This window comes from Phacochoerus africanus, chromosome 15 (genome assembly GCF_016906955.1).
Source record: "Phacochoerus africanus isolate WHEZ1 chromosome 15, ROS_Pafr_v1, whole genome shotgun sequence".
Taxonomy (NCBI): Eukaryota; Metazoa; Chordata; class Mammalia; order Artiodactyla; family Suidae; genus Phacochoerus; species Phacochoerus africanus.
The window spans coordinates 51,643,435-51,666,366 of NC_062558.1; the positions used below are offsets into that span (position 1 = coordinate 51,643,435).

General features: G+C 57.5%; 1 protein-coding gene across 3 annotated transcripts; it reads left to right on the forward strand.

Moving 5' to 3' along the window:
* Positions 1-1,126: 1,126 nt before the first annotated feature.
* On the forward strand, positions 1,127-21,817 carry TANGO2 (transport and golgi organization 2 homolog). 3 transcript variants are annotated; one of them, XM_047760392.1, is made up of 9 exons: positions 1,127-1,182; positions 9,922-10,017; positions 12,827-12,915; positions 14,395-14,514; positions 14,892-15,006; positions 16,168-16,238; positions 18,912-19,065; positions 19,382-19,486; positions 21,044-21,817. In XM_047760392.1, the coding sequence occupies exons 2-9, from the start codon at positions 9,962-9,964 to the stop codon at positions 21,162-21,164; spliced, it is 831 nt and encodes a 276-aa protein (XP_047616348.1). In that variant the 5' UTR covers positions 1,127-1,182; positions 9,922-9,961; the 3' UTR covers positions 21,165-21,817. The 3 variants fall into 3 exon arrangements, with proteins under 3 accessions (XP_047616348.1, XP_047616347.1, XP_047616349.1); XM_047760391.1 differs by lacking the exon at positions 1,127-1,182 and adding an exon at positions 9,504-9,629; XM_047760393.1 differs by lacking the exons at positions 1,127-1,182; positions 14,395-14,514 and adding an exon at positions 9,504-9,629.
* Positions 21,818-22,932: the final 1,115 nt, after the last annotated feature.

Sequence of the window (22,932 nt, forward strand, 5' to 3'; positions counted from 1 at the left end):
TCCAACACCACCTCCTCTTGGCTGGACCACATGATCCAGCTGCCAGGAGGGAAATCACTGGCACCCACCCAACATGATTCTGTTGCCAGATGGCTCGAGGGAGAACTGTGTGTCTTGTTGGGTTTGCTGCCTGTTGGCCTTGAGTCCTTGAGAATTGGGAGTTCTTGGCTTCCCTGCCTGCAAAGGGCTTCTGTTGAGTTCTAGGAGGAACACAGATGAGATGGTAAAAGAGTGGGGTGCCATGAGGCTTTGGGGACATCATGCAGGTTTGGGTTAGACTCTTGCCTGTGCTTACTTGCCTTCTCTGAGCACCAGTTTTCACAGGGTGTCAGCGCTCCAAGTCAGGATCAGGGCACCTATGTCCTCAACACAGGGCTGTGGAGCTAATCCGGCCAATGCCACTTGCCTCCTTTACTTTTGATTTCAAACAGGTGACATACATAACTGCTCTGAGCCTCCATGTTTGCATCTGTAAAATGGGATAAATGAGAGTTGTGTCTTGGAACAATGGGTTTAGAACACTTAGCACATTGTTATTAAATATAATTGTCATCTCTGTCATAGTTTGCTGAGGGCCCACTTTGGAGCAAGCCCTGCACTCAGGCCCCAGACATAGCCCAGCGGCCAATATGAGCTGGGAGCCCAGTGATTGACCATCTTGTTGCCAAGGCCCCAGTCAGCGCTCCTCCCCTGCCTCTTGCTCACTTGCAACCCGGTGCAAATCAGGCCAGCAGCCCCTGCAGAACAGGCCCGAGGTGGGTTAAAGGCTGCGGTAGCCCATCCAGGGTCTGTCCTGAGGGGGCAGGGATGTCGGAGGTCGAGGTTGCAGTGAGAAAGATGGCCAGTCCAGGAGGCACGGACTGGGCGGACGGGGTGTGTCCGAATGTAAGCATCCCTGCAGAACCTCCATCAAGAGCCACGGCTAGCTTCAGAGCCGCGGGGGTCACGAGGCGCAGCCTGAAGGTTGGCGCAACCTCGGGGGCGGGGCGCCGGGAGGTGCAGCCGGGAGCGACGGCGCGCTCAGCCAAAGGTAACCGGCCTCGCGGGGCGAGGCCCCGCCCCTCCTCGTTTAGCCCAATGGTGAGCGCGCAGACGGTGGGGGGCGGGGCCTGAGCGGTGGCGGCAGCGCGCGGGCGCGGTACCCGGAAGTCCGTGGCGGCGGCGGCGGCGGCGGCGGCGGCGGTGAGTAGTTGGCTGGCGGCGGACTGCGTTTCCCGCTTGGCTCGGGTCTCGGACTCTGGCTTGGAGCACCGACTTGAGGCTTGGGGCACCGACTTGAGGCTTGTTGGGGAGCGGACTGGGGGCTCGGGGCGCCGACTTGGTGCTTGGGTTGCGGACTCCGGGCGTGGGGCTCGAACGCGCGGGGCGGACTCGGATAGCGGCCGCCCCTCCCGTCCTGCCTCAGTTTCCCCTTCTTGAGGCGGAGAATGCAAGTACAGCGGCCGGTCCCTGGAGGCCAAGCTGACCCCTGCCGACGAAGCGTCCCTAGCGTTCCCGGAAGGCGTTTCCAGTGTCCCCGCCGGGATGGGGCGCGGGCCCCGCAGTCAGGACCGGTGTTCCTCAGGGAGGCAGACTGGAGGTCCGGGAGCTGCCAGGTCGTTGCAGAGTGAGAGTGAGAGTGGGTGGGCAACGCGTCTCTTGGCCCCAGAACCCTGAGTCACGATGCTCCCTCCCTCTGCTGCGGTAACAGCTGATGTCTCTCTGAGGAGGCAGCAAGTGCCAGGTCATCCATTCGCCTGGACAAGGCCTTCCCTCGGTGGCCAGGCCTCCCCCCGCAGGGCATCAGGGGAGGAGGCTGGGCGGGGCTGCACACAGGGCAAGGCCTTGCAACCACTGGTCTTTAAGACCCTTTCTCACTCCAGCAATTCCCACGCCTCCTTCTGGGCCATAGTTTTGGCCTGGGCCTTCTGTCCCTGGGCTGGTCCCTGAGCCCCAGGCCCTTGTCTGTCCTCCACTGAGAATGTCATATGGTCAGCCAGGCCTACCCTGTCCTCCTGCTGCAGACCTGCCCACTGATGTTTTGCTGTTGCTGTTTCCATGCCGCAGCTGTTAGGGGCGCCTGCAGCTGGTGGCTCTTGGGAAGTGCTTTCTCCTGCTTGTTCCTCTGTCCTCTGGGCAGGCTTTTGGGGCAAGTGTTTGTTGGCTAGACACCATTCACAGTTGAAGAAAACTCAGTCTGAGGGGCAAATCGTGTTCCCAAGATCACTCAGAGCCAGGGCTGGTCCTCCCCTCCTGAGCCCCTCTCCCAAGAACCTTTTTGTAGCAGGTATCCTGTCGGATGGGGTGGGGGCACTGGAGAGGGTGGCTATGTTGGTGGGTGGACACAACAGAGCCTCTGTACCCTGTTCCCAGGGCTCCCGGTGGGCAGAAAATGTTGCCCTGGTGCTCCCACCCCCTTGGGCCCCTGACAATTCACTTCAAAAGCACAGGTCCCCCATTTCTGGGGCTTTGTATTACTAGTCCAGAAAAAGCAAATGCAGGCCACTGGCTGTCAGCTCTGCCCTATTGCCCAGCCCCTGAGCTGTTCTTACCACCTCATGCTTCCTTTGTGTCCTCTTTTGTGGCCTGTCACTTTGATCATGTTTTACCCTGGGTGTAATTATGCTCCATGTCCTGGAGTCTTACCTCTGTGCTGGCTGCTGCTCTAGAGGTCACCACCTGGTTCTTGCTCACCCACCCGTGGGTGCTGCTTCTGAAGATGTGAGTGGCACAGGGCAGGGAGGCTGGGTGGGCTGCTGCAAGCAGACCCATGCTTGTCACTGACACCCCAGATGTGTGAGGTGAGGACTGGGTATGATAGCACATCAGCCAGTGTGAGAAGATAGTTTGTGGGTCTGGACCTTTGTTTGGTGATCTGCTCTGTGAGAATAAAGCCCCCTCCCCCGCCAAACCACTGAGTTCCCTTTTCAGGGTATCCATGTAGATTTTTTTCCCCCTTAACTTTCTTTTTTAGGTTACAAAAACAGTGAATACACATTTAAAACTAAAAGGAACAGCCCCACCTCCTGGTGTTGGCTGGTATTCCTGAGGACCATGCCAACTGTGAATAAGCACTTGCTTCCGTTCTCTTTTGAGGGGCTGGTTGGCCCCCTTCCTCCGGGCTGGCCCCTGGCTTATGGGGAAGCCATGTTCCTGCCAGGAGGGGCCAAGGCGCGAGGCAGGCCAGGGGCTGGGGCTCTCAGCAGCTCTCTCTGCCCGGCATTTGTTTGCCCTTATGATACTTGCTGTGAGGTTGAATTAGTGTTTCTAAAGGAACTCGATCTCAGGAAAGAGTGTTGCTGTAGGAAATGTGGTGAAATGCCACTTATCACCCAAAATGACAACGTGCAGATTGTAGATTTAGCCCTCAGTCATGGGTGGGAGGAGGGTGGGGCATTGGGGTCCAGCTACTCTGAACGGCTGGGATGATTAGGATGCCTGGGCTTTCTCGGCCAGGCTGGGAACAGCAACACTGTGTTCCCATGTGTTTACCTCCTCTGCTGGCAGCCACTGGGGGGACATCATGCGTCACATGGAAAGAGCAGCTCCTGCTTTGGAGACTGGCTACAGGGGCTGCCACAGCAGGGGACAGAGACAGTGGGGTGTGGGGAGGTGAGGTGCCCAGGATCCTGGATGTAAGATCAGATGGACAGTGGCTAGCCTTGATGGCGCACCCCACATTTGCCGTTCTGGGCTCGGTCCCCCTCTGCCCCAGCCCTGAGGGGCAGCCTGGAGGAGGATACTGATTTGCCAGCATGTGGAGCCTCACTTTGCCTGCATCCCTGCCATTCCTGCTGTCTGACCAGCATGTCTCCTGTGCCCGGGTGCGCCGTTTGGCTTTTCAGTGGACGAAGGGGAGCATGCCCTGAGGGCAAGGCCTCCACCTCACAGTCAGGTGGTCCCCTGAGTGGGTTGTCCTTGCTCTGGGCTGTGCTCTGCCCTGTTTGGAGGAGCTGACCCAGGGCTGGACCTGTTCTTGTCCAGTCTCCTGTGAATAGCTTTTCCTCTGGCCTCTCCTGCCACCTGCCCCCCACCCCCGAATATCTCCCAGCCACAGGGAAGGAGGGCAGGCTCTGCCCACTTTGTTCTTATGGGCAGCTTTCTGGGTGGACAGTCCAGTTTTCTCAACATAAACCTTGTTGACTGGAAGGTGCACCTTTTAAACGTCCAACTCCATGGATGGTGCAAATAAGCCGGGCTACGCAGCTACCATCCTTATCAGGGCGTGGACACCAGCACCCAGATGTCTCATCGTGGGTCCCCATTTCCCCTGGCCAGGTGGCCTGCTCTGACTTCTGTCCCCACACCGGAGCCTTGCTTTTTCCTCACTTTGTGCAGGTTCGAGCGATGTGCTCTTGTGGGCGGGGCCCCCACTCTGCTCCACACTGCTTGGGCAGGCAGACTCCACTGTGGACACACACCAGATCGGTCAGTTTCAGAGGCTTCCATGAAAAGCCAGTAGAGGGACTTGCCCTGCAGACACCTGTGTTGGAGTCCAGAGTCCAAGGTGCTGCGTGACAGGCATTTAGTGGATGGCTGACTCACGAATGATGAGAAGCATGGGTCCGTGCCTCATGTCCGCCACTTGGGCAGACCCTGCCCATATCTGGGAGCTAAGCCAAAATGCAGCCCTACATGAAAGTCAAGAGAAAGGGACTCTTGCTTTGGGATGAGGCGGGTGAATGCTGCACAGTGAAGATAGGAAAACTTGTTGCAAAGAACAGACTCACCTCATCTGCCTGCTGGTTCTTCCCTGCCAGGCTGGTGGTGATAAAGAGGGGACCTCTTCGAGGTCATCTGCCTGCTTGTTCTTTCCTGCCAGGCTGGTAGTGACAAAGAGGGGACCTCCTTGAGGTCACCTGCCTGCACCCCCACCCCCTGTCTCTGCTCCAGGCTCCAGGCCAGGGAAGCAGATTCTCGCCAGTGGTCTGCGGGCCTTGTCCCTACACGGCCCTCACCTGAGCCACTGCCATCTTCACCACATCACTTAGTGTGTGGCCCTGACCAGGTTTTGGCCAGGCCTGTTTCTGTTTCTTCTCATAAAAAAGGCCCTTGTTGGATGCCACATGGAGTGAAGTTTGGGGCTCCACTCAGCTGAAGAACTGTGTCCTTCTGAAGAAAGAGCCTGCCCTCCCACGGGGCTATTAGGAACCACTGTTGGTTGGTTCCCCTGAGAGGCAAGAGAGGAGGGAGGCCCTGGCTAGACAGGGGCTCTTTCAGAGGCAGCCTCAGGGCAGTGCAGCAGAGCATCTGGAGTGTGATCCACAGGTGGGCTGTGAGCTCCTGGAAAGCTCACAACCAGCACCATGTGCTTCTGGCCTCACGGATCCAGCCAGGCTCAGGTGTGTGGGAGGGTCGCCCGCGGTTGCCTTGGGTCCAGCCAGGCTGTAGGTAGGGGACTGGCAGGTGCACACTGAGACCTCTGGGGCTGCCCAGGGGCCACCGTGCTTCCCTGGCTGTTTCTAGGCAGGTTGAGCCCAGGTAGAGGGACCAGTGAGTGGCCGTCGGGCATGTGTGAGGTGTGGGTGTGCCTCCTCTCTGTGTACCTGCCTGGGGACCTGAATTGCAATCCCTGGGCTGGGGACCTTTGTCACAGTTTCAGTCCATGCTGGTCTCCGTCAGAGAGAACATGCTAGAGCTGCAGCCATCCTGCTTAGCTGGACTTCATGCTGGTCCCTGTTTGTCCTGAAAGAGTCCTGGGTAGTTTGTTGAAACAGCTGTCACTTGACCGAGCTCACAGAGGACAGCTCTTATATGAATGTTGGAAGTGATGAGGTGGCCTGTTTGTGTGCACCAGAGTGTCCCTGCAGCCCTGGATGTGATGCCCTGAGGGAGCCCTGTGCAGACGCTGTAGGATCAGAGCTGGAGAGGTGGTGACGCTGGGGTATCCCTGCTGGAGAGCAGCCCCCTGCTCTCTTTTATAGGACAGTCCAGTCCACAGCAAGCACCCCTTGGGGACCTCGCAATGAGCACGAAATGACATGCCTCCCTCCCACCCTCGGGGGTGACAGACAGTTTCTCTCCTCCCCCAGCTCAGGAGCCCGCCACCAGGCCATGCAGGCATCTCATGCTCTTGTCAGGATGGTGTGGCCCCTTGAGCTAATGCCCACAGGCTGCTCCTCCTGCACTTAGGCTGCCGTCTGGGATCTTCCTTCCCTGTAGGCCTGGCTGCACCCTTATGAGCATGGCGGTCATAAGGCGATGCGATACAGGTGGGCACAGTAGTGACTGCTGCCCCACTACTGGCCACCCAGGGGCTGCTTATGCCCTGGGGGGTTGGCAGGGCCCAGGAGGCACGCTGGCTGCTGATGTTTCTGGGGCATCGCTGGCCAGAGCAGCTCGTGGATGTGCCAGGGTGGTGCAGGTGGGCAGGAGCGGTGCTAAGGGAGCAGGTACAGGGCCACGAAATCCCACAGGTGCCCACGATGTCACCCCAGGGCAGCCAGGAGGCACTCATCCAAGAACCCCTGTGTGGCCTCAGGCACTGCCTGACCTTTTAGTGAGAGGGCCCTGCCCGGGCGTGAGAAGAAGGATCCCAGCAGTCCCTCCCCATCCTGAAGCTCCTGCTTCCTGCCTCCTCCAGGTCACCATGTCACCTGCCCACAGAGCCAGTTCTTTGGCAGCTGCCCTGTGGTGGGGGCCCTGCTCTCCTGGTGGCCATGAGGCTGAGGAGCAGGAGGGAGGAGAAGCCAGCCCTCTCACCAGCAGAGGACAGGCATGTGGCATCCACTGCCATCTGCGCATCTGGCAGGTGTGGCAATGACCATAGCAGCTTCTCCACTGCTGGGCATAACTTCCTGCTGTGCGAGGTGTCCATCTTGTGGTTGCCAAGGCCTGTGGGGGAGGTTCCGGGTCAGACCTGGGACTGCCTGCCTCTGGTCACCCAGTCCACAGAGCTGGGGAAGCCCAAGCAGCAGAGCTCTGACTTCTCTGGCTGCTATGGACATGGATGTCCCTGGGTCCTGGCCCGGGTGCTGGACCCAGATGTAGGTGGGGATGGGCAGGATGGGGTATCACGAGAAAGCTGGGCACACTTGGCCAGAGGCGCCGCCCTCTCCACCGGCCAGCTCTGCGTTCTCCAGGTGATCCCCTCTGACATGCATAGGAGGAGGAGCCCTGGGGTTACCTGGAGCAGTAGGACCTGCTGAAACCACTCCCCCTCTGCCTTACCACCAGCTTCGAAGCCTGGGGAAGCAGAGGAGTGTTTCTCAGTGGCCATGTGCTTGGGCATGACCCCGGTCAGCACCCCAGCCATGGGGCAGAGACTGGCCAGCAATAGTACATCCAGGGCCTGTGCTCAGAGCCCTGAGAGTCAGCAGGGGTGTTGAGGCTCTGCCTGCGTGGGGGCCACTGGAAGAGGGGCTACACCCACGGGACCTGGGAGGGAGGGAGTTGGGGGTTGTGGTGGTGAAGCCGGGAAGGGAGGGGCTGGCGGGCAGCGGGCCTGGCTTGAGCGGGGGGTGAGGGATTGGAGAGAAAGGCAGTTCCTGATGGTCCCCTCCCCAGGGGCTGGCTTTCCTCTGGTCCTTCCCTCCCAATGACCGCGTCTTCATCGAGGCTGCAGCCCTGGGCTCTGTACCCACACACCTCTGGTGGCAAACTGCCTGGAGACCTGTTGGCAGCTTCCTCTCCGACCACAGAGCCCTTCTCGCCACCACCTTCTGGAGGGCTTGTCCACCATGCAGCTGAGCTGGGGGGCTCTGTATCTGGCCTGTGAGCAGCATGGCCAGCAGTCGGGCAGGCAGTCTGGGTTGGGTATGGGTGGGGATGGCAGACTGAGGCTGACATGATGGCCTCCTCTGACAGCCCAGAGTGCGTGTTCCTGGTGAGGCAGCCCTCCTTCCTGGTGGGGCTCTGGGCAGGTGAGGCTTCTCTCATTGCCCTCCGCCAGCCTTGCCTGGAGCATTCTTGTGTCTGGGAGAGATCAGCCCCCTCAGGGTGGGGGACCTGTGTCTTTGCTGGACTCTACTCACATGGCAGGTGCACCCGGCAGGTGGGACAGGTGGGGCCCTGTGACACCCAGTATGCTTCCTGTCACCCTGCACTACATTCTAGATGGTTCTTCTGACCCTACCATCCCCTGTGTCTAATCTGCTCTTAAATCTTCTGCCAAATTTTAACTTGTGCTTCCTGCGGCTTTCGTTCTAAAGAGTCTTTCTGGTGCTGGATGGACCTCCCAGCTTACTCTTTGTCACTTCCTTTCTCTGCAGGTATTCCCAAGCTCTTTTGTCCTGCACTGAGGTTGTGACTGGTGTATGGGCTGTGAGCAGGCTCCTGCTGGCCCATGTTTGTGGTTCTTTGTTTCATGATGTGATTCTTCCTCTGTGTTGCTCTTTGTCCTCAAAATTATTCCTGAGACTTCTTGGGCGTCCGGGATGAAGACAAACACTGGTTTGCCTGTGACTAGGTCACTGCTGGTGCAGGAGCCCCTCTAACCAAGTTCCTGGACCCCTGGTGTGGCCTTGGTTCTGCATGTGGAGCTTCTCAGGGAGCACCCCCTTCTGGACACTGTCCCTGTAACCCCTGTAGACACAGGTCTGTCCTGGAGTGGCCCTGGGCCTTGTCTTCTGTCTCCCTCACCCCTGAAGGCACCAAAACCCAGTTTGCTCTTTGGGCCAGTGCCCTAGAGCTGCACTCTGCTTTCTCTCCCCTCTGGGTCCCTGTGTTCTCTGAGACATTGGCTAAATTCTGCACAATACTGTCAGCTCATGGATGCTTTTAAGATGTTTTCATATTTTTTCAAGCACTTTGAGTTGCTTTTACCAGGGAGGTCTTCCCAACCAGCACTGGGATCATCAGGCACTCCTGGGATGATGGCCACCAATGGACCCTGCCAGGCCATCCAGGGGTGGGAACCCAGCCTGTTCCTATTACCTATGGGACCCCTTCTGCACAGGGCCCCCCATCAACATTCCAGGGGGCCCAGTGGCCAATGGCTGGGAGGGCCCATGGCCAATAGCCCATCTCACTTGGCTGCATGTCGCCATGGCAACGCCTCACCTGCTCAGCTACCAGCTCTTTACTGAGGGCAAAGGTCGGTCCTCTGAGGCCATCCCCAAACCTGTGGCTGCAGGGCTTGGAGGAGCAGGGGCTGAATCCTGGGGTCCCTGCAGGGCCTGTGGGAGCCAACGGGTATGGTAATGGAGTGAATCTTCCCCCTAAGACCTGAGAGTGGGAGTGAGTGGAGGATGGGGATGCCTCAGCTTTGTCCCCTGGGAGGCCTGATGAGTTGGGTAGCTGCCTGGTAGCTCTGAGCCATGGTTGTGTCCATGGTGTTGGACTGGGGCTTCAGCCCCTCCTCAGCTTTTCTGTGCGCAGAGGCTGGAGCCCTTCCTCCCGCCTGCCCACCCGGGATGTTGGCACAGCTTTGCAGCAGGGTCGGTGTGGTGGCAACATCCTCCTGTGAGTCCTGGGACAGGAAAGGTTCCCTTTCAGACCCCATCACACTGATGTCACAGGGGAGCTGTCACTGGCCCTGCCCCTGCCTGTCTCAGAACTGGCGTGTGATGTGTCCACCCCCCCAGGCGGAGCTGGGCCCTGTGCTAGCAGACACTGTGCCCTTAATGTCCTGGGGGACAGACCACCACACCACCTCCTGGACCCCCTGGAAGCCCCAAGAAGGACATTTGGAGCTTGGTGATCTCCTCCAGGTACACATGTGTCCATACCCAGTCACTCACACAGTCACATGTGCACATGCAGGCACACAGACACATGGAGCTGCCCGGCCGCAGTGGTTGTGCTTGCTGCTGTCACCCCTTCAGCACCTACACTGCCCCCTCCAGGGCCAACGAGAGTGGTTATGGAGGTGGGGGAGCATGGGGGCCTCCAGCATGGGTCTGGGTGTCGTGAGAGGTTCCATCGGGGTGAGGAAGCTTTGCAGGTTTGAGGGGCAGTTCTGTCGTCTGCTGTTTATTCAACTCGCTTTTCCTTCTCCCACAGACCTCGTGACCCCACGTGACCAAGCCACCCTCAAGGACCCATGTGCATCATCTTCTTTAAGTTTGATCCTCGCCCTGTTTCCAAAAATGCCTACAGGTAACCCCCTCTTGCTGCATTCACTGTTCTCTGCTTGGCCTCCAGCCCCGTCCTCAGTGCCTGAGTGGGTGCTGAGTGCAGGGGTGAGCTGCTGCCTGAGGGTAGGGCAGAAGTGGGACCTGGGACATGCTGCCCCAGCCCAGCTCATCCTCTCCAGGGTGGGCACTGGAGGGAAATCTTCTTGGGGGTAGAGATCCCTAGTTGGTGCTGAGACCCAGCTGCTAAAGGTGGCCTTTTGGGCAGGACGGGGTGAGGTAGGTCCAGGCACAGCCCTGCACCTCTGACCGGGGTCAGGTGGCAGCAGGATTGGAGTGACCAGGAGTGAGACCTGGCTGGGGCTGGCAGAATCATTGGCATTTATCACACAGAGAAGGAGGCTGGGATGTGACCCTCAACCAAAAATGAGTCAGTAGTGCAGCTGCCTGGGAAGTTTCCATCAATTCAGGATGTGGACCAAAAACAGTTTGAGCTATTTCAGCTGGCTTCTGGGGCACCGGATGTCATGCCGCCTGACATTGTGGCTGAAGTAACTCATTCCAGGCCAGGGATAGGAGGTGGGGAAGGCAGAGTGCCCAGCGTTCCCTTCCTGCAGGGGAGTTGGCAGCAGGGCCAGGCCAGGACTAGATGCTGACACTGAACAGAGTAGGTCCAGCCAGCAGACAGAACCCCAGTGCAAATATTCCACAGGGAAAGTCTAATATATGGATTATTAACTGTTATGAGATTGTAGTGCCCAGGGCAGAGCCCGTGCTCCACTGTGGGCTGAGATCTAGACTTTGCCGGAGGGGACAGCCTGGGTACACTGGGCGTCTGTACCCGCAGCACTTGCTGGAAAGCCGCCTGCTTGGCACAGGCCACTGGGGCGCATGGTGCTGCTTTCTGCTGCCTCTGGTGCCAGGGAAGAAGCCTCAGGTCCTGCAGCGTCCCTCCAACAGCCGCAGAGCCCCCAGGAAGGGCAGGTACCAGGCTGTGAGCCAGCACTTGGATAATTGCTGCTGAGCTCTCCTACATGCCCTTCCACACATGACAGCAGCTCTCCTTTCTTCCAACAAGCCAAGGCACCAGTCTTACGGCCACTGAGTCTGTCCTGATTCAGCCAAGCCCTGAGGTCATCTCATCCTCCTGCGAGTGAGACAGATGAGATAGAACCAGGCTCAGAGCCTGCTGTCCTTGCCAGGACCTGCCCCCAGCAGCCTTGGTGTCAGCCTCAGTGTCTGAGCCCTGAGCCACAGTAAACAGGCCAGCCAAATAGCCTGGTTGAAGATGCAGTGTTTTCCTATAGGTGTTGGAGGGCGAGAGGGGCTCTGCTCTGGGGGGCCGGCGAGGATAGGCTGTGCTGGGACCGGAGGGGTGGGGTGGGGCTGCTGTGATGCGCTAGTACCTGCCCCACCCCAGCATCTGTCATCCTGACCTCTGCCTGCACCCCACCCAGCAATGTCAGGAAGGGGAGCATTTTGTGTGCATGTGTTTGTGGTAAAGCATATGTAACAGATTTACCATCTTACCTGTAGTCAAGGGCATAGCTCAGTAGCTTCAAACACATTCATAGTGTTGTGCAGCTGTCACCACCATCACCTCCAGACCTTTCATCTTCCCAACATGACACTCTGTCCCCCTTGAGCAACAGCTGGCACTGTGCACCCCACTCCACCGCCCCCACTGGGGGCCCATCCCTCTAGACAAGGTGGCCCCCCACATCATCTGCCATTGCTGCCCCCTCCCAGGCCCTCTTGGTCCTCCCTGTCTGTCCTCTGGATGCTGGGCTGGCCCTGGTGCAGGTTCCACAGCCTAGCGGTGGTGCCAGTGCTGGTTCTGTGTTCAGTTCTGTGAATGTCTTTGTTAATTCACATTTTACCATGAGCTGACATTCATGAAATCTGTGAGTCAACACAAACGTTTCTGAAGACTTTTGAGGATCTGACCCAGTGTTCCAGACCCAGTGTGGCCACAGGCGCTGTGACCCCCACAGTGCTCTGAGGGCCAGCCACTTTGGTGGCCACTTCTTAGACCCATGGATCTGTGGGACCCCTCCCACTCACTTATTGTCTGTGTTCATAGTTGAAATGGCAAAGCTGCTTAGAAACTTTTTCTTATCTGAAAACCAGGACTCTGAAAATATCCCTATCTTTTTTTAATTACCAAAGAAATACTTGTTTGGGAGTTCCTGCTATGGTGCAACAGGATTGGTGGTGTCTTGGGAGCACCAGGATGCAGGTTTGATCCTCAGCCCAGCACAGGGGGTTTAGGATCTGGTGTGGCTGCAGCTGTGGCTTAGGTCACAACTGCAGCTCGGATCTGATCCCTGGCCTGGGAACTCCATATGCTGTGGGGCTGCCAAAAAAGAAAAAAAAAAAAAGAATACTTGTTTGATTCATAATATCAAAAACTAATAAAACAGAGAAGTTCTCACTCACTCCCTAGAAGACACCCACAAACACAGTACAAAGCAGCCTCGGACACCCTGAGTTCATGGCTCACATTGTGTCTGCAGGGTAAGGGCCCAGGGCGGGACCACCTCCCTGCCATGCCACCTGGGCCCCTGGAATGTGCTCTATGCCCTGTTCCAGGTGTCGGGGTATGGGGGTCAAGCTGTCCCCTGGGCCAGGTGGGACCTCATCCCCGGGCCCCGAGCCATGTGGCTGGTGTCTTTCCTTGGCCTGGCCACAGGGACCTCCGTTCTGGTCAGGTTCCCATCCTCTTTGGGACTTACTGTAGTTGCTGCTGAGACACCGTGGTCTTGCTGGTGAGAGAAGAAGAACATGGCTCTTCTGTTTTCACCCAAGACCCTCTGTCGCACTCTCCTCTTTAGGCTTATCCTGGCCGCCAACAGGGACGAGTTCTACCACAGGCCGTCCAAGGCAGCGGACTTCTGGGGGAGCAACAATGAGATCCTCAGTGGTGAGTCTCCCAGTGGCACGCAGCTGGCAGGTGGGCCCAGGCAGCTTGGCTGACCCTCCCTGGAGCCGTCCACCCAGCATGTCCACGCAGCTTTGTGTGCCTGCCTCCCCGGAGGAAGCAGCTGGAAGGTGGAGGTTTTTTTTTCGTACTTTGACCTTTTAGGGCCGAACCTATAGCATATGGAGGTTCCCAGGCTACGGGTCTAATCAGAGCTGTTTCTGCCAGCCTACGCCAGAGCCATAGCAACTCCAGATCCGAGCCATGTCTGCGACCTAACACCGCAGCTCACGGCAACACTGGATCCTTAACCCACTGAGGGAGGCCAGGGATGAAACCCGAAACCTCATGGCTCCTAGTTGAACTCGTTTCAGTTGCGCCATGACGGGAACTCCTGGAAGGCGGAGGTTTTATGTGGATCCACCTTCCGCTGTGGTTGTGAGTCCAGGTTGTCACTGTGAAGCCCTGTGCTCTGTGTGTGTTTGCACTCGCATGCATGTGAGCGTGTATATCTGCACATGTTTCTGTTATACATGTACACTCCTTGCTCCAGGGAGAGCAGCCTGAATTTGGGGAGCGGATGAGGAGCCTGTGGGAACAGAGTGGAGGTGATGGCCCCCCATGTGCCCTGCCCGTAGTCTCTGTAGGCCCCCTGGACTTGGCGCCGCTCCTGTCTTGGCAGCAGCAGTGTCCCCTCAGGGGGTGCAGACAGAGGGTGGCCAGGGACAGTCAAGCACAAGTCGGTGTCCTGGGAGCAACGGGAAGGTTTTCAGCAGTCGATTTCTTTTGAATCTTTGTCACATACAGACTGTCTTGTACAAATAGAGACAGTTTGGCTGCATGTGCAGCAGCTGGGTGTGGGACCTCAGTTCCCACACCAGGGGTCGAACCCTGACTACAGTGTGAAAGTGCCGAGTCCCAGCCACTGGACCACCAGGGAACTCCTTAGGGACAGTTTTACTTCTTTTGGCCTTTGCATCTTTTATTTCTTCCACTATTATAATTTATTATTGTTATAAAAATATTTCAGTGACTTAGCCTTTTTTACCCCAATTTTCAAGTGAAATGGCCCCTCTAGCTTAGGAAGATGTGCTGCTGTGGCTGTAACAGCCCTGCTGATCCTATGGTAGAGGTTGAGTGGGTATGGGCTCCTTGTAAAAGGCCCACCTAAGGGCCCGGGTTCTGCCTGGGGATGACAGCCAGTGTCCCTGTGCTTGATCCAAATGTGGGACGGGGCCTGGAGTGTTTCCTGGGAGAACCGCTGTTGTCCTCCCAGCCTGACAACCCACCCAGGCGCCAGGATGTGTGGTGTGGGGCCAGGGGCCCAAGGCACAGCCCCCGTGGGCATCGGGTGTCATCATGGGCCCCGGGCCACCTCACCCTGTGGAGGTCCAGCCCCTGTCCCACAGCAGGGCTGCAGGCTGAGGGTGTGTTCCCAGGACCACAGAGCAGGACAGGTGGTGATGGCATCCTGTGCCTTAGGACTCGACATGGAGGAGGGCAAGGAAGGAGGCACGTGGCTGGGCATCAGCACTCGGGGGAAGCTGGCTGCGCTCACCAACTACCTGCAGCCGAGGCTGGACCCAGATGCACGGGGCCGAGGTACTGGTCTGGAAACAGGACTGCCCTGGTGCCTGGAGAGATGGGAGGGGTGAGGGAAGCAGAAGGGGGCCCTGCAGCACCCTGGCCACCCGGCTCCCACCCGTGTCTGTGGTCTCGCTACTGACCGTTGTGTCCTTGCCCCCATCTTGCCCAGTGGACAGACACTTCCCCCACTGAAGACCTTTCCCCTGTTCTGGGTTTCCACGTGGGGGCCTAAATGGAAAGAAAAATGTTCAAAACCCAAGAAAAACGTAGCTCTGGGTGCTTCCCTTCTTGGCTGCTAGTCAGTGAGGCTGGCTGACCTGTAGGGGACCATCAGTCTCCAGGGGAGGCTCCATCCTGCTGCCCAGGCCATGGGTGTGTGTCTGCTGCCACAGGTGAACTTGTGTCCCACTTCCTGACCACGGACATGGACAGCCTGTCCTACCTAAAGAAGGTCTCCAAAGAGGGCCACCTGTACAATGGCTTCAACCTCATAGCAGCCGACCTGAGGTGGGTTTGCCAGGCAGATCGCAGCCCCAGGCACTGTAGGGCCTGGGTCACAGGCTCTGCAGGTGGCAGGGAGCTGTGGCTTCTGTGGCAGCCTCAGGGGGTGTCGCTCCTGGTGGGCTTGGGGAGTGTCCCCTGGCCAAGCTCCTCCTAGAATCACTGTTGTGGTGGGGGGGGGGCTCTTGTGACAGCATGCAGGCCACTGGCTCCTGCCATGGGAACTGGAGCAGGACCACACCTGGCCAGTGCACACCTGGCCAGTGGGCCCTGTCTGCCAGCAGTGAGTGGGTGCTGCCAAGGGTCTTGGTGGGCATGGCAGGCCAGGCCAGGTGGCAGAGGGGCAGCGCTGGGCCTGAAGGGCACCCACCCCTCCCAGGGTGCCTCTAGTGGCTCCCAGGCCAGAAAAGTCATTTAAATTTTATCAGGAAGATCTACTATGGCATTTAGGAATGGATGCATTTTCGGCTCTGGAGTTGTAAACAGTTTCTGTTTTGTTTTGTTTTTTTGTCTTTTCTAGGGCTGCACCTGTGGCACATGGAAGTTCCCAGGCTAGGGGTCTAATCAGAGCTGTAGCTGCCGGCCTACGCCAGAGAACGCGGGGTCCGTGCTGCGTCTGCGACCCACACCACAGCTCACGCAATGCCAGATCCTTAACCCATTGAGCGAGGCCAGGGATCGAACCTGCAACATCATGGTTCCTAGTCAGAGTCGTTAAGCACTGAGCCATGATGGGGACTCCTTTTAAACAGTTTTAAATGTGAAGAAAATGTCTCCAGTGCTTTGTCTGGAAGCCTCTGTCACACCAGGGCACCCATCCCATTCAGGGCCGATCAGCAATGAGTGTGGGAGTGGAGGGCGTAGCCTCACAGAGGGGACGGTGCTCAGGGGTAGGGGGTACAACTTGACTCCTGATGTTGTTCCCTGAGTGGCCTCCCACTGCCTTTGCCTTGGGGGCATTCAGTGAGCAGATGCTGCCACTGCTAGGCCAGTCAGGAGCCAGGAGTCTCAATGACCCTGCCTGCCAGGCCCTGTGGAGCTGGTGCCCTAACTAGCTCCTGACCTGACTCGCTATAGGGGTGCTGGGGCTCAGGCGGAAGATTGCAGGGGAGCGAGGGTGCAGAGTGCCTGTGGCTCTCAACTCACCCTCAATGCTCTGGTCCGCAGCACTGAGAAGGGAGACATCATTTGCTACTATGGAAACCGGGGGAATGACAAGCCTGTGGTCTTGGAGCCAGGTGAGCCTCCTCTGGTGGGTGCTACAGTTGGGCTGCTCCTGTGAGCACCTCTGTATGTTTCAGGAACTGGTTCCCTGGTGGATTCTCTCCTGGGGCTGCCTTTCATTGTGTACCTTGTGGCTGGTAGCAGCCGTGGCCGTATTTGGTTGTAAGGCTGCCCACAGCTTAGGCTGCCTGGAGAGGATTGGAAACTAAAGGGCAGAAGAAGACTCAGAGACCACCCCCCTCCCCATTTCTGTGGCCGTTTTGGAAGCATCTGGAGTCTACTGCATGATGCCCTCAGTTGAGACTGGACATGCTTGTTTTCTGCCAAACCACTGTTTGGAAGAGGTTCTTTGTCTGATCCCTGAGCCTGCCCCACCTGGTCCCTGCACTTTCTTTAATAACAGTTCTGTTGAGACATAACCATATGTCATACGGTGATAGGGGACTGCGCCCTTCCATGGTCCTAGTTCACAGAGAGGTGCAGCCATCAGCACATCTGATCCCACCACCTCAGAAAGAAACCACATCCACTGGCACTGCTGCTGCTCCCCTCATCCCTGTCCCCGGCCTCTGGAAACCACACAGATCTGCTTTCCTTTTTTTTTTTCCCTAGGGCCACTCCCGTGGCATATGGAGGTTCCCAGGCTAGGGGTCGAATCGGAGCTGTAAGCCGCCGGCCTATGCCAGAGCCACAGCAATGCCAGATCCAAGCCGTGTCTGTCACCTACACCACAGCTCGTGGCGACGCCGGATCCTTAACCCACTGAGCAAGGCCAGGGATCGAACCCACAACCTCATGATTCCTAGGCGGATTCGTTAACCACTGAGTCACAACGGGAACTCCTCATATCTGCTTTCTGTCTCTGTTGAGTGGCCTGTTCTGCACATCTTACGTAAACAGACTCAGACAACTGCTGCCTTGTGTGTCTGGCTTTTTTCAAGGTTCGTCCATGTTGTAGCATGAATTAGGGCTCTGTTCCTTTTTCTGGCTGAATAACATTCCATGGAGTGGATATTCTGCCTTTCTTTTATCCACTGTCCGCTGATGGACACTTGGGTTGTTTCTACCCTTTGACTATTGTGGCTATTGTGCAGCTGTGAACATTCGTTACAAGTTTTTGAGTGAAAACATGTTTTCACCTCTCCTGTGTCTGTACCTAGGTGTGGAGTTACTGGGTCCCAAGGTAACTGTTCACCTTTTGAGGAATTTCCAGACTGTTTTCTAAAGCAGCTGTGCTCTTTTACATCCTATCAGCAATTCATGAGGTTCTAGTTTCTCCACATCCTCACCAATACTTGTCATTTTCTGCTTTCTGAGTGCAGCAGGCCTAGGTGTCTCATGGTGGCCTTGATTTGCATTTTCTGATGGTTAATGATGTTGAGCAGCTTCTCATGTGCTTATTGATCATTTGCGTATATTGTTTAGAGAAATGTCTATTCAAGTACTTTGTCTATTTTTTACTTTATTTTATTTTATTGTCTTTTTAGGGCTGAACCCATAGCATATAGACATTTCCCAGGCTATGGGTTGAATCAGTGCTGCTGGCCTACGCCACAGCCACAGCAATGCTAGATCTGAGCCATACCTTTGACCTACACTGCAGCTTGTGGCAATGCCAGATCCTTAACCCACTGAGCAGGGCCAGGGATCAAACCCACGTCCTCATGGATGCTAGTTGGGTTCGTTGCCACAGAGCCACAGTGGGAACTCCCTTTGTTTTTAAATTGGGTTGTTTGTATTTTTTGAGTTGTAAAATTTGCTTTATAATATTCTAAATACAGGTCTCATCAGATGCATGATTTGCAAATATTTCCTCCCACCCTGTCATTTTTTTCACTTTCTTGTTGGCCTCTTTTGAAGCACGTCATTTTAAATTTTGATGAAGTCCGATTTATGTAATTTTTCTTCTTTGGTTGCTTGGGCTTTTGTTGTCATATCTAAGAAACTATTGCCTCATTTAAGGCTGTGTAGCTTTTCCACCATTTACTTCTAAGAGTTTCATGGTTTTGGCTCTTGTGTTCAGGTCTTGGGGACATTTTGAGTGGTCTCTTGTGAGGTGTGAGGTAGGATCCTGCTCTGTTCTTTGCATGTGGCTGCCAGGTGCCTGATGGATACAGCACTGACCCCGTGGGTGACTGTGTGGCCATGGGGCCCTGCAGAGCCAAGTGGCTGGAGTCACATCAGTCCTGGACCAGACCCTCACCCTAGAGTCTGGTGGTGGTGAGGGCTGGTGGCTCTGTCCTCGGTGCGTCTTTTGGGCTATGACTCTGGGCTGTCACCCCACTGCCTCTGTGGCCCCTAGGAAGAAGCTCTGGGTCCTCTCCACCTTGAGGCTATGCCTTTCCTGTGTGTGATTTGTCACCCCACTGAGAGCTTGTCCTGAGAAATTTGCCCAGGATGTGGCGGAACCCAGTGGACACCCTCCAGGCCTCAGGCTGTTGCACTCCCAGCCTCCACCTCCTGGGTGGGGGTGGCCTTGTGTGGCCTCCTTGAGGACAGACCTTGCTTTGCCATGGGATAGTGGCTGCTTGTTCCTGTTGCCTCCACCTAAGGGCCCTATGACACCTGTGCCTCGCACTCTGCCATGGGTGTTGGGATGTTGGGTGCCGAGTTCTCTGGGCGAGTAGAGGAGGAGCTGGCGGGTGGGCCTGGGGCCTCTGCTGGTTAAGTGACCCCCTCCTCCACAGGGACCTACGGGCTGAGCAACGCGCTGCTGGATACGCCATGGAAGAAGCTGTGCTTCGGGAAGCAGCTCTTCCTGGAGGCCGTGGGGCGGAGCCAGGCACTGCCCAAGGATGCCCTGGTGGCCCAGCTCCTGGACATGCTCAACAATGAGGAGGCGTGAGTGGGCAACTACCCAGCTGACCCTCCCTTGGGGCCTGCTTAGCTCTGACCTAACGGACCCCAGGCCCTTCCCCAGCCAGGGCTCCCAAGTGCTAGTGGCCCTGGGCCCTGAGGGCTTCTGGTGGCCTGGTGGTAGGGTCCTAAGTGAAACATCCGATGGAGGTTCCAGGCCATGGCCTGGAAAGTGCATGGAACAGCCCCTTCCGAGACTAGTAGGCTCTACAGGCACCGTGGGGCTGTGGGCAGGCAGAGGCAGTGTGTGTGTGTGTGGGGGGGGCAGCATCTGGCAACAGCCCTTCCTCTGTCCTTCCAGGCAGCTGCCGGACCCGGCCATTGAGGACCAGGGCAGGGAGTATGTGCAGCCCTTCCTCAGCAAGTATGCAGCCGTGTGTGTGCGCTGCTCGGACTACGGCACCAGGTGTGAAAAGAACTGCCTTCCCAGCAACTCTGGAGCCTCTCCCGTCTCCAGGCAGCTGCCGGTCAACTCGGCGCTAGCAGTGGTGCTGCAGGCTCAGGGGAGGCTCCTGGGCTGCCCCCACACAGCCGTGTGGGGCCCAGGGCAAATCTCCTTGTGCCAGGGTCCCATGCTGGCGCTGCCCTCACTCGCCTTGTGTCCCTGGCCCATCGGGGTCTCTGGATGACCAGGGCCAGGATTAGGTTGGCTCAGCCTGGGGCATCTTCTCACCCCTTTCAACGCTGTCCCCCCCCCCCCCCCCCCCCCCCCCGCACTCACTTGCCTCCCCCGCCACTGCCGCAAGGCAGGATCATCAGGAGGGAGAAGTTGGCTGGCGATGGCAGGGTCTGTTGGCTTAGTCAGTTATCTCCCTGCCTCTTGGACGAGGACAAGGAGAGGTGTGCATGGCTGGGAGGCAAAGGGTGGGCAGCCGTGTGCCCAGCCCACCTGGCCTGGAGGTGACTATGGCCTCCTGTGTGGCCACATTGGCCTGGGCTCGGCACGACCCAGGCTGCTTGTGCTGTGTTGGGGTTCTACAGCACCCCTCTGGGGCCCACTACTGCCACAGGCGACAGCAGGCTCTTCAGGCTGTGACAAGTGCTGGCTGATGCCAGGATGATGTCACCCCAGTGCTGGGTTTGGGGTTCAGTCTGATGACAGTGGGCCAATGTGACCCTCATGACCCTGTAGGTGAAGTTGGGCTGTTGTTGCCTCCTCTCTGGTGAGGAGGGGGCTCTCCCTGGAGGGAACCATGCTGGGGGTGGGGTGCAGCCCTCTATCCTCTGGGGGGAGGGGTAACAGGCGGGGCCAGCATGGTGTGAATGCCCCGCTGGTGCTCCAGGGTGCTAGGGCCCCCCCATCGAATGCTATGTGGGACGTCATTTCCCTCAAGCCCCTCCTCCATCATAGACTGATTTTTGTGATCAAACTGTGTGTTCACATGCACTTGTGTGCGTGAAGGCAGAGGATCCAACCCCAACCAGACCCTGGCTTTCAGCATGTGAGTACCCACTCTGGGGGCCAGCCTCTGCTGGGCTGCTTGGGTGCCCCTCTTCTGGGGGAGAAAGCACTGACTGGGGAAGGCGCTGGGCCGGAGGAGAGGAGAGGCCGTAGGGGAGGGGGAGGAGGATGGGAGAGGCTGATGGCAGCTTGGCGAGTGTCACCCTGTGGTGGTGCTGGGCCTGCGTGGTTGCTGAGGTTCCTGGGGGTCCTGAGTCAGCCTAAGACCTGCTCTGCTGAAAGTGGTGGGTGGTCAAGGCTTGTGCTGTGGAGAGTGGGCAGGGAGGGCTAGGTGTTTCAGAGTGGAGGCGCCCGATGAGCCAGGCATGGCCCTGCTGGCCCCCTGGCCTCATGACTGAGGCTGTTGCTCTTTATGACTCAATTGAGCCAGGCTAGTGCCCAGTAAGGCCCCAGGGTGGAGGATTGGCTCCTCCTGCCTCATATCTGACCTGTGTGGGGCTCTGACCGGCATGCAGGGGGCCAAGGGCAGCAGGCTGAACACAGGTCTGTGCTCTTTTTCAGAACGAACACGGTCATCCTGGTGGATGCAGACGGACACGTGACCTTCACAGAGCGCAGCATGCTGGGCACAGACCCCTCCCATTGGGAGACCACCACCCATGAGTTTAAGCTACAGAGCTAACCCCCACCTGGTGTGGCCAGTGGCTCCTGGGAGGCCCTGCCACACATACTGCCCGTGACTTGGCCAGCAGGCCCCTGGCCAGAACCCTCTGGTTTGCGTGAACCGTCTGCGTCCCTGTGTCTAGCTCAGGGTTCACCCTCATGCCAGGAGAAATGACAGTCCCACAGCCAGGTCTGGGGCAGCCCAGGTGTACTGTGCCTCCCCTTACCACGCACAGAGGCACATGCGTGTACCCATTGAACCAGATGTTTTATGGCCAGCGCGTCCTGATCCAAACATCAGGACTGACTTCTTTTTCAAAGCGGCCCCTCCTGTCCTGGGCGTAGCCCAGTTCCTGACAATCAGCCCTGCTCTGGGAGAGGAGCCAGGCCACATTCAGAGCGAGGAATGAGGAAACCTCCATAGCAGAGGCACAGCCTGGTTGGTGGGTTCTGTGGGTGCTGGGGGCCCACGTGTGGGGGGCAGTCCTGTCGAGGGGAAGCTTGGTATGCTCCTAGCCCCTGTGATTATGGGGGTTGTGGGTTCTGGGCAGGCCCATCTCAGCGAGGGGAGACAGCTGCCCCAGCCGTTTCCCTTCTCCTGGGGAGTTAAACTTCATAGGAATCTGTACTTGAATGTGAGACGTTGACAATAAAACTCTGAGGCCGTGGTGAGTCTGCATTCCAGGTGCGTGACTCGTGTGAGCTGCTGTGCAGAGTTAGCGGCTGCTCTCCTGGCCTGCAGGGGCTCCCAGGGCACAGACCTCATACAGGCCTCTTCCACATTCTCTTTCTGGTTTGTTTTGCCTCCCGAGTACTGTGTCGGAAGCCAGAGGGCCCATCCCTCCTCTGTCCTTGGGCAGAGGCCAGAGTGCAGGGGACATGGTAGGTGGCAGTTATGGGCCTCCAGAGCTGGGTGGAGGAGCCAGGAATTCATCTGGGTGCAGGTGGGAGCCCCCGGGCCCCTGAGGGAGCCATATGATCAGGCCTGCACTCTGGGTGGACCTTGGAAGCCAGGGGATGGCAGGAAGGGCTGGATTTCAGCTAAGAGGGCAAGTGGAGTCTGTCCTAACCCAGGCCCTGGTTTTGGGCAAGCACTCTGGAGTTCCTGTCTCCAGGGGTCCTGTGTCCAGTGCCAGGACCCAGGCTGCCCTCTGCCCTTGTTGCTGACCCCTGACTTAGGCTTCTCAGAACAGTGAGAGCTCAAGAAGGGTGTGGACCTTTGTGGGGCTGACCTGCCTCTCCATCCTTTCCTCCATCCCACTCACCACCCGCAGGGCTGGATGCCCTCCTTGGCTCGCTCAGAACTTAATGCTTGAGTACAGCCAGGCTTGCAGGGGCTTCCTGTGTGACACAGCCCACGCCCATGTGTCTAGCTGAGCCTTGAAGAGTCAGGCTCCCAACTCTAGCACTGCCATTGCCCTTTATCTGCCTCAGCTGTTCACCCCTCTTTATGGACCAGGTTCCCACACCAGTACTCACCCAATGGTTGCCCTCCTGGGGCACTGTGGGACTGGGTGCAGAGCCAGCTGACAAGCCTCTGCCCCAGGGATGGGCCCGCACAGGAAATGCATCCCCACGCTTGTCATGGACCCTCTGCCCCTGCCTGCTCTGGGATCTTCCAACAGCCTGGGCCCGACAAAGAAGGGGCAGCCTGAGATGTAGTTCTATTGTTATGGGTTATGTGCATCCCAAAAGAGATGTTGGCTCCTAGCCTGCAGCACCTCAGGGTGTGAGCTTACAAGGGTCTTTCCAGAGGTAATTGGAATAGATTGGGTTAGCGGGGTGGG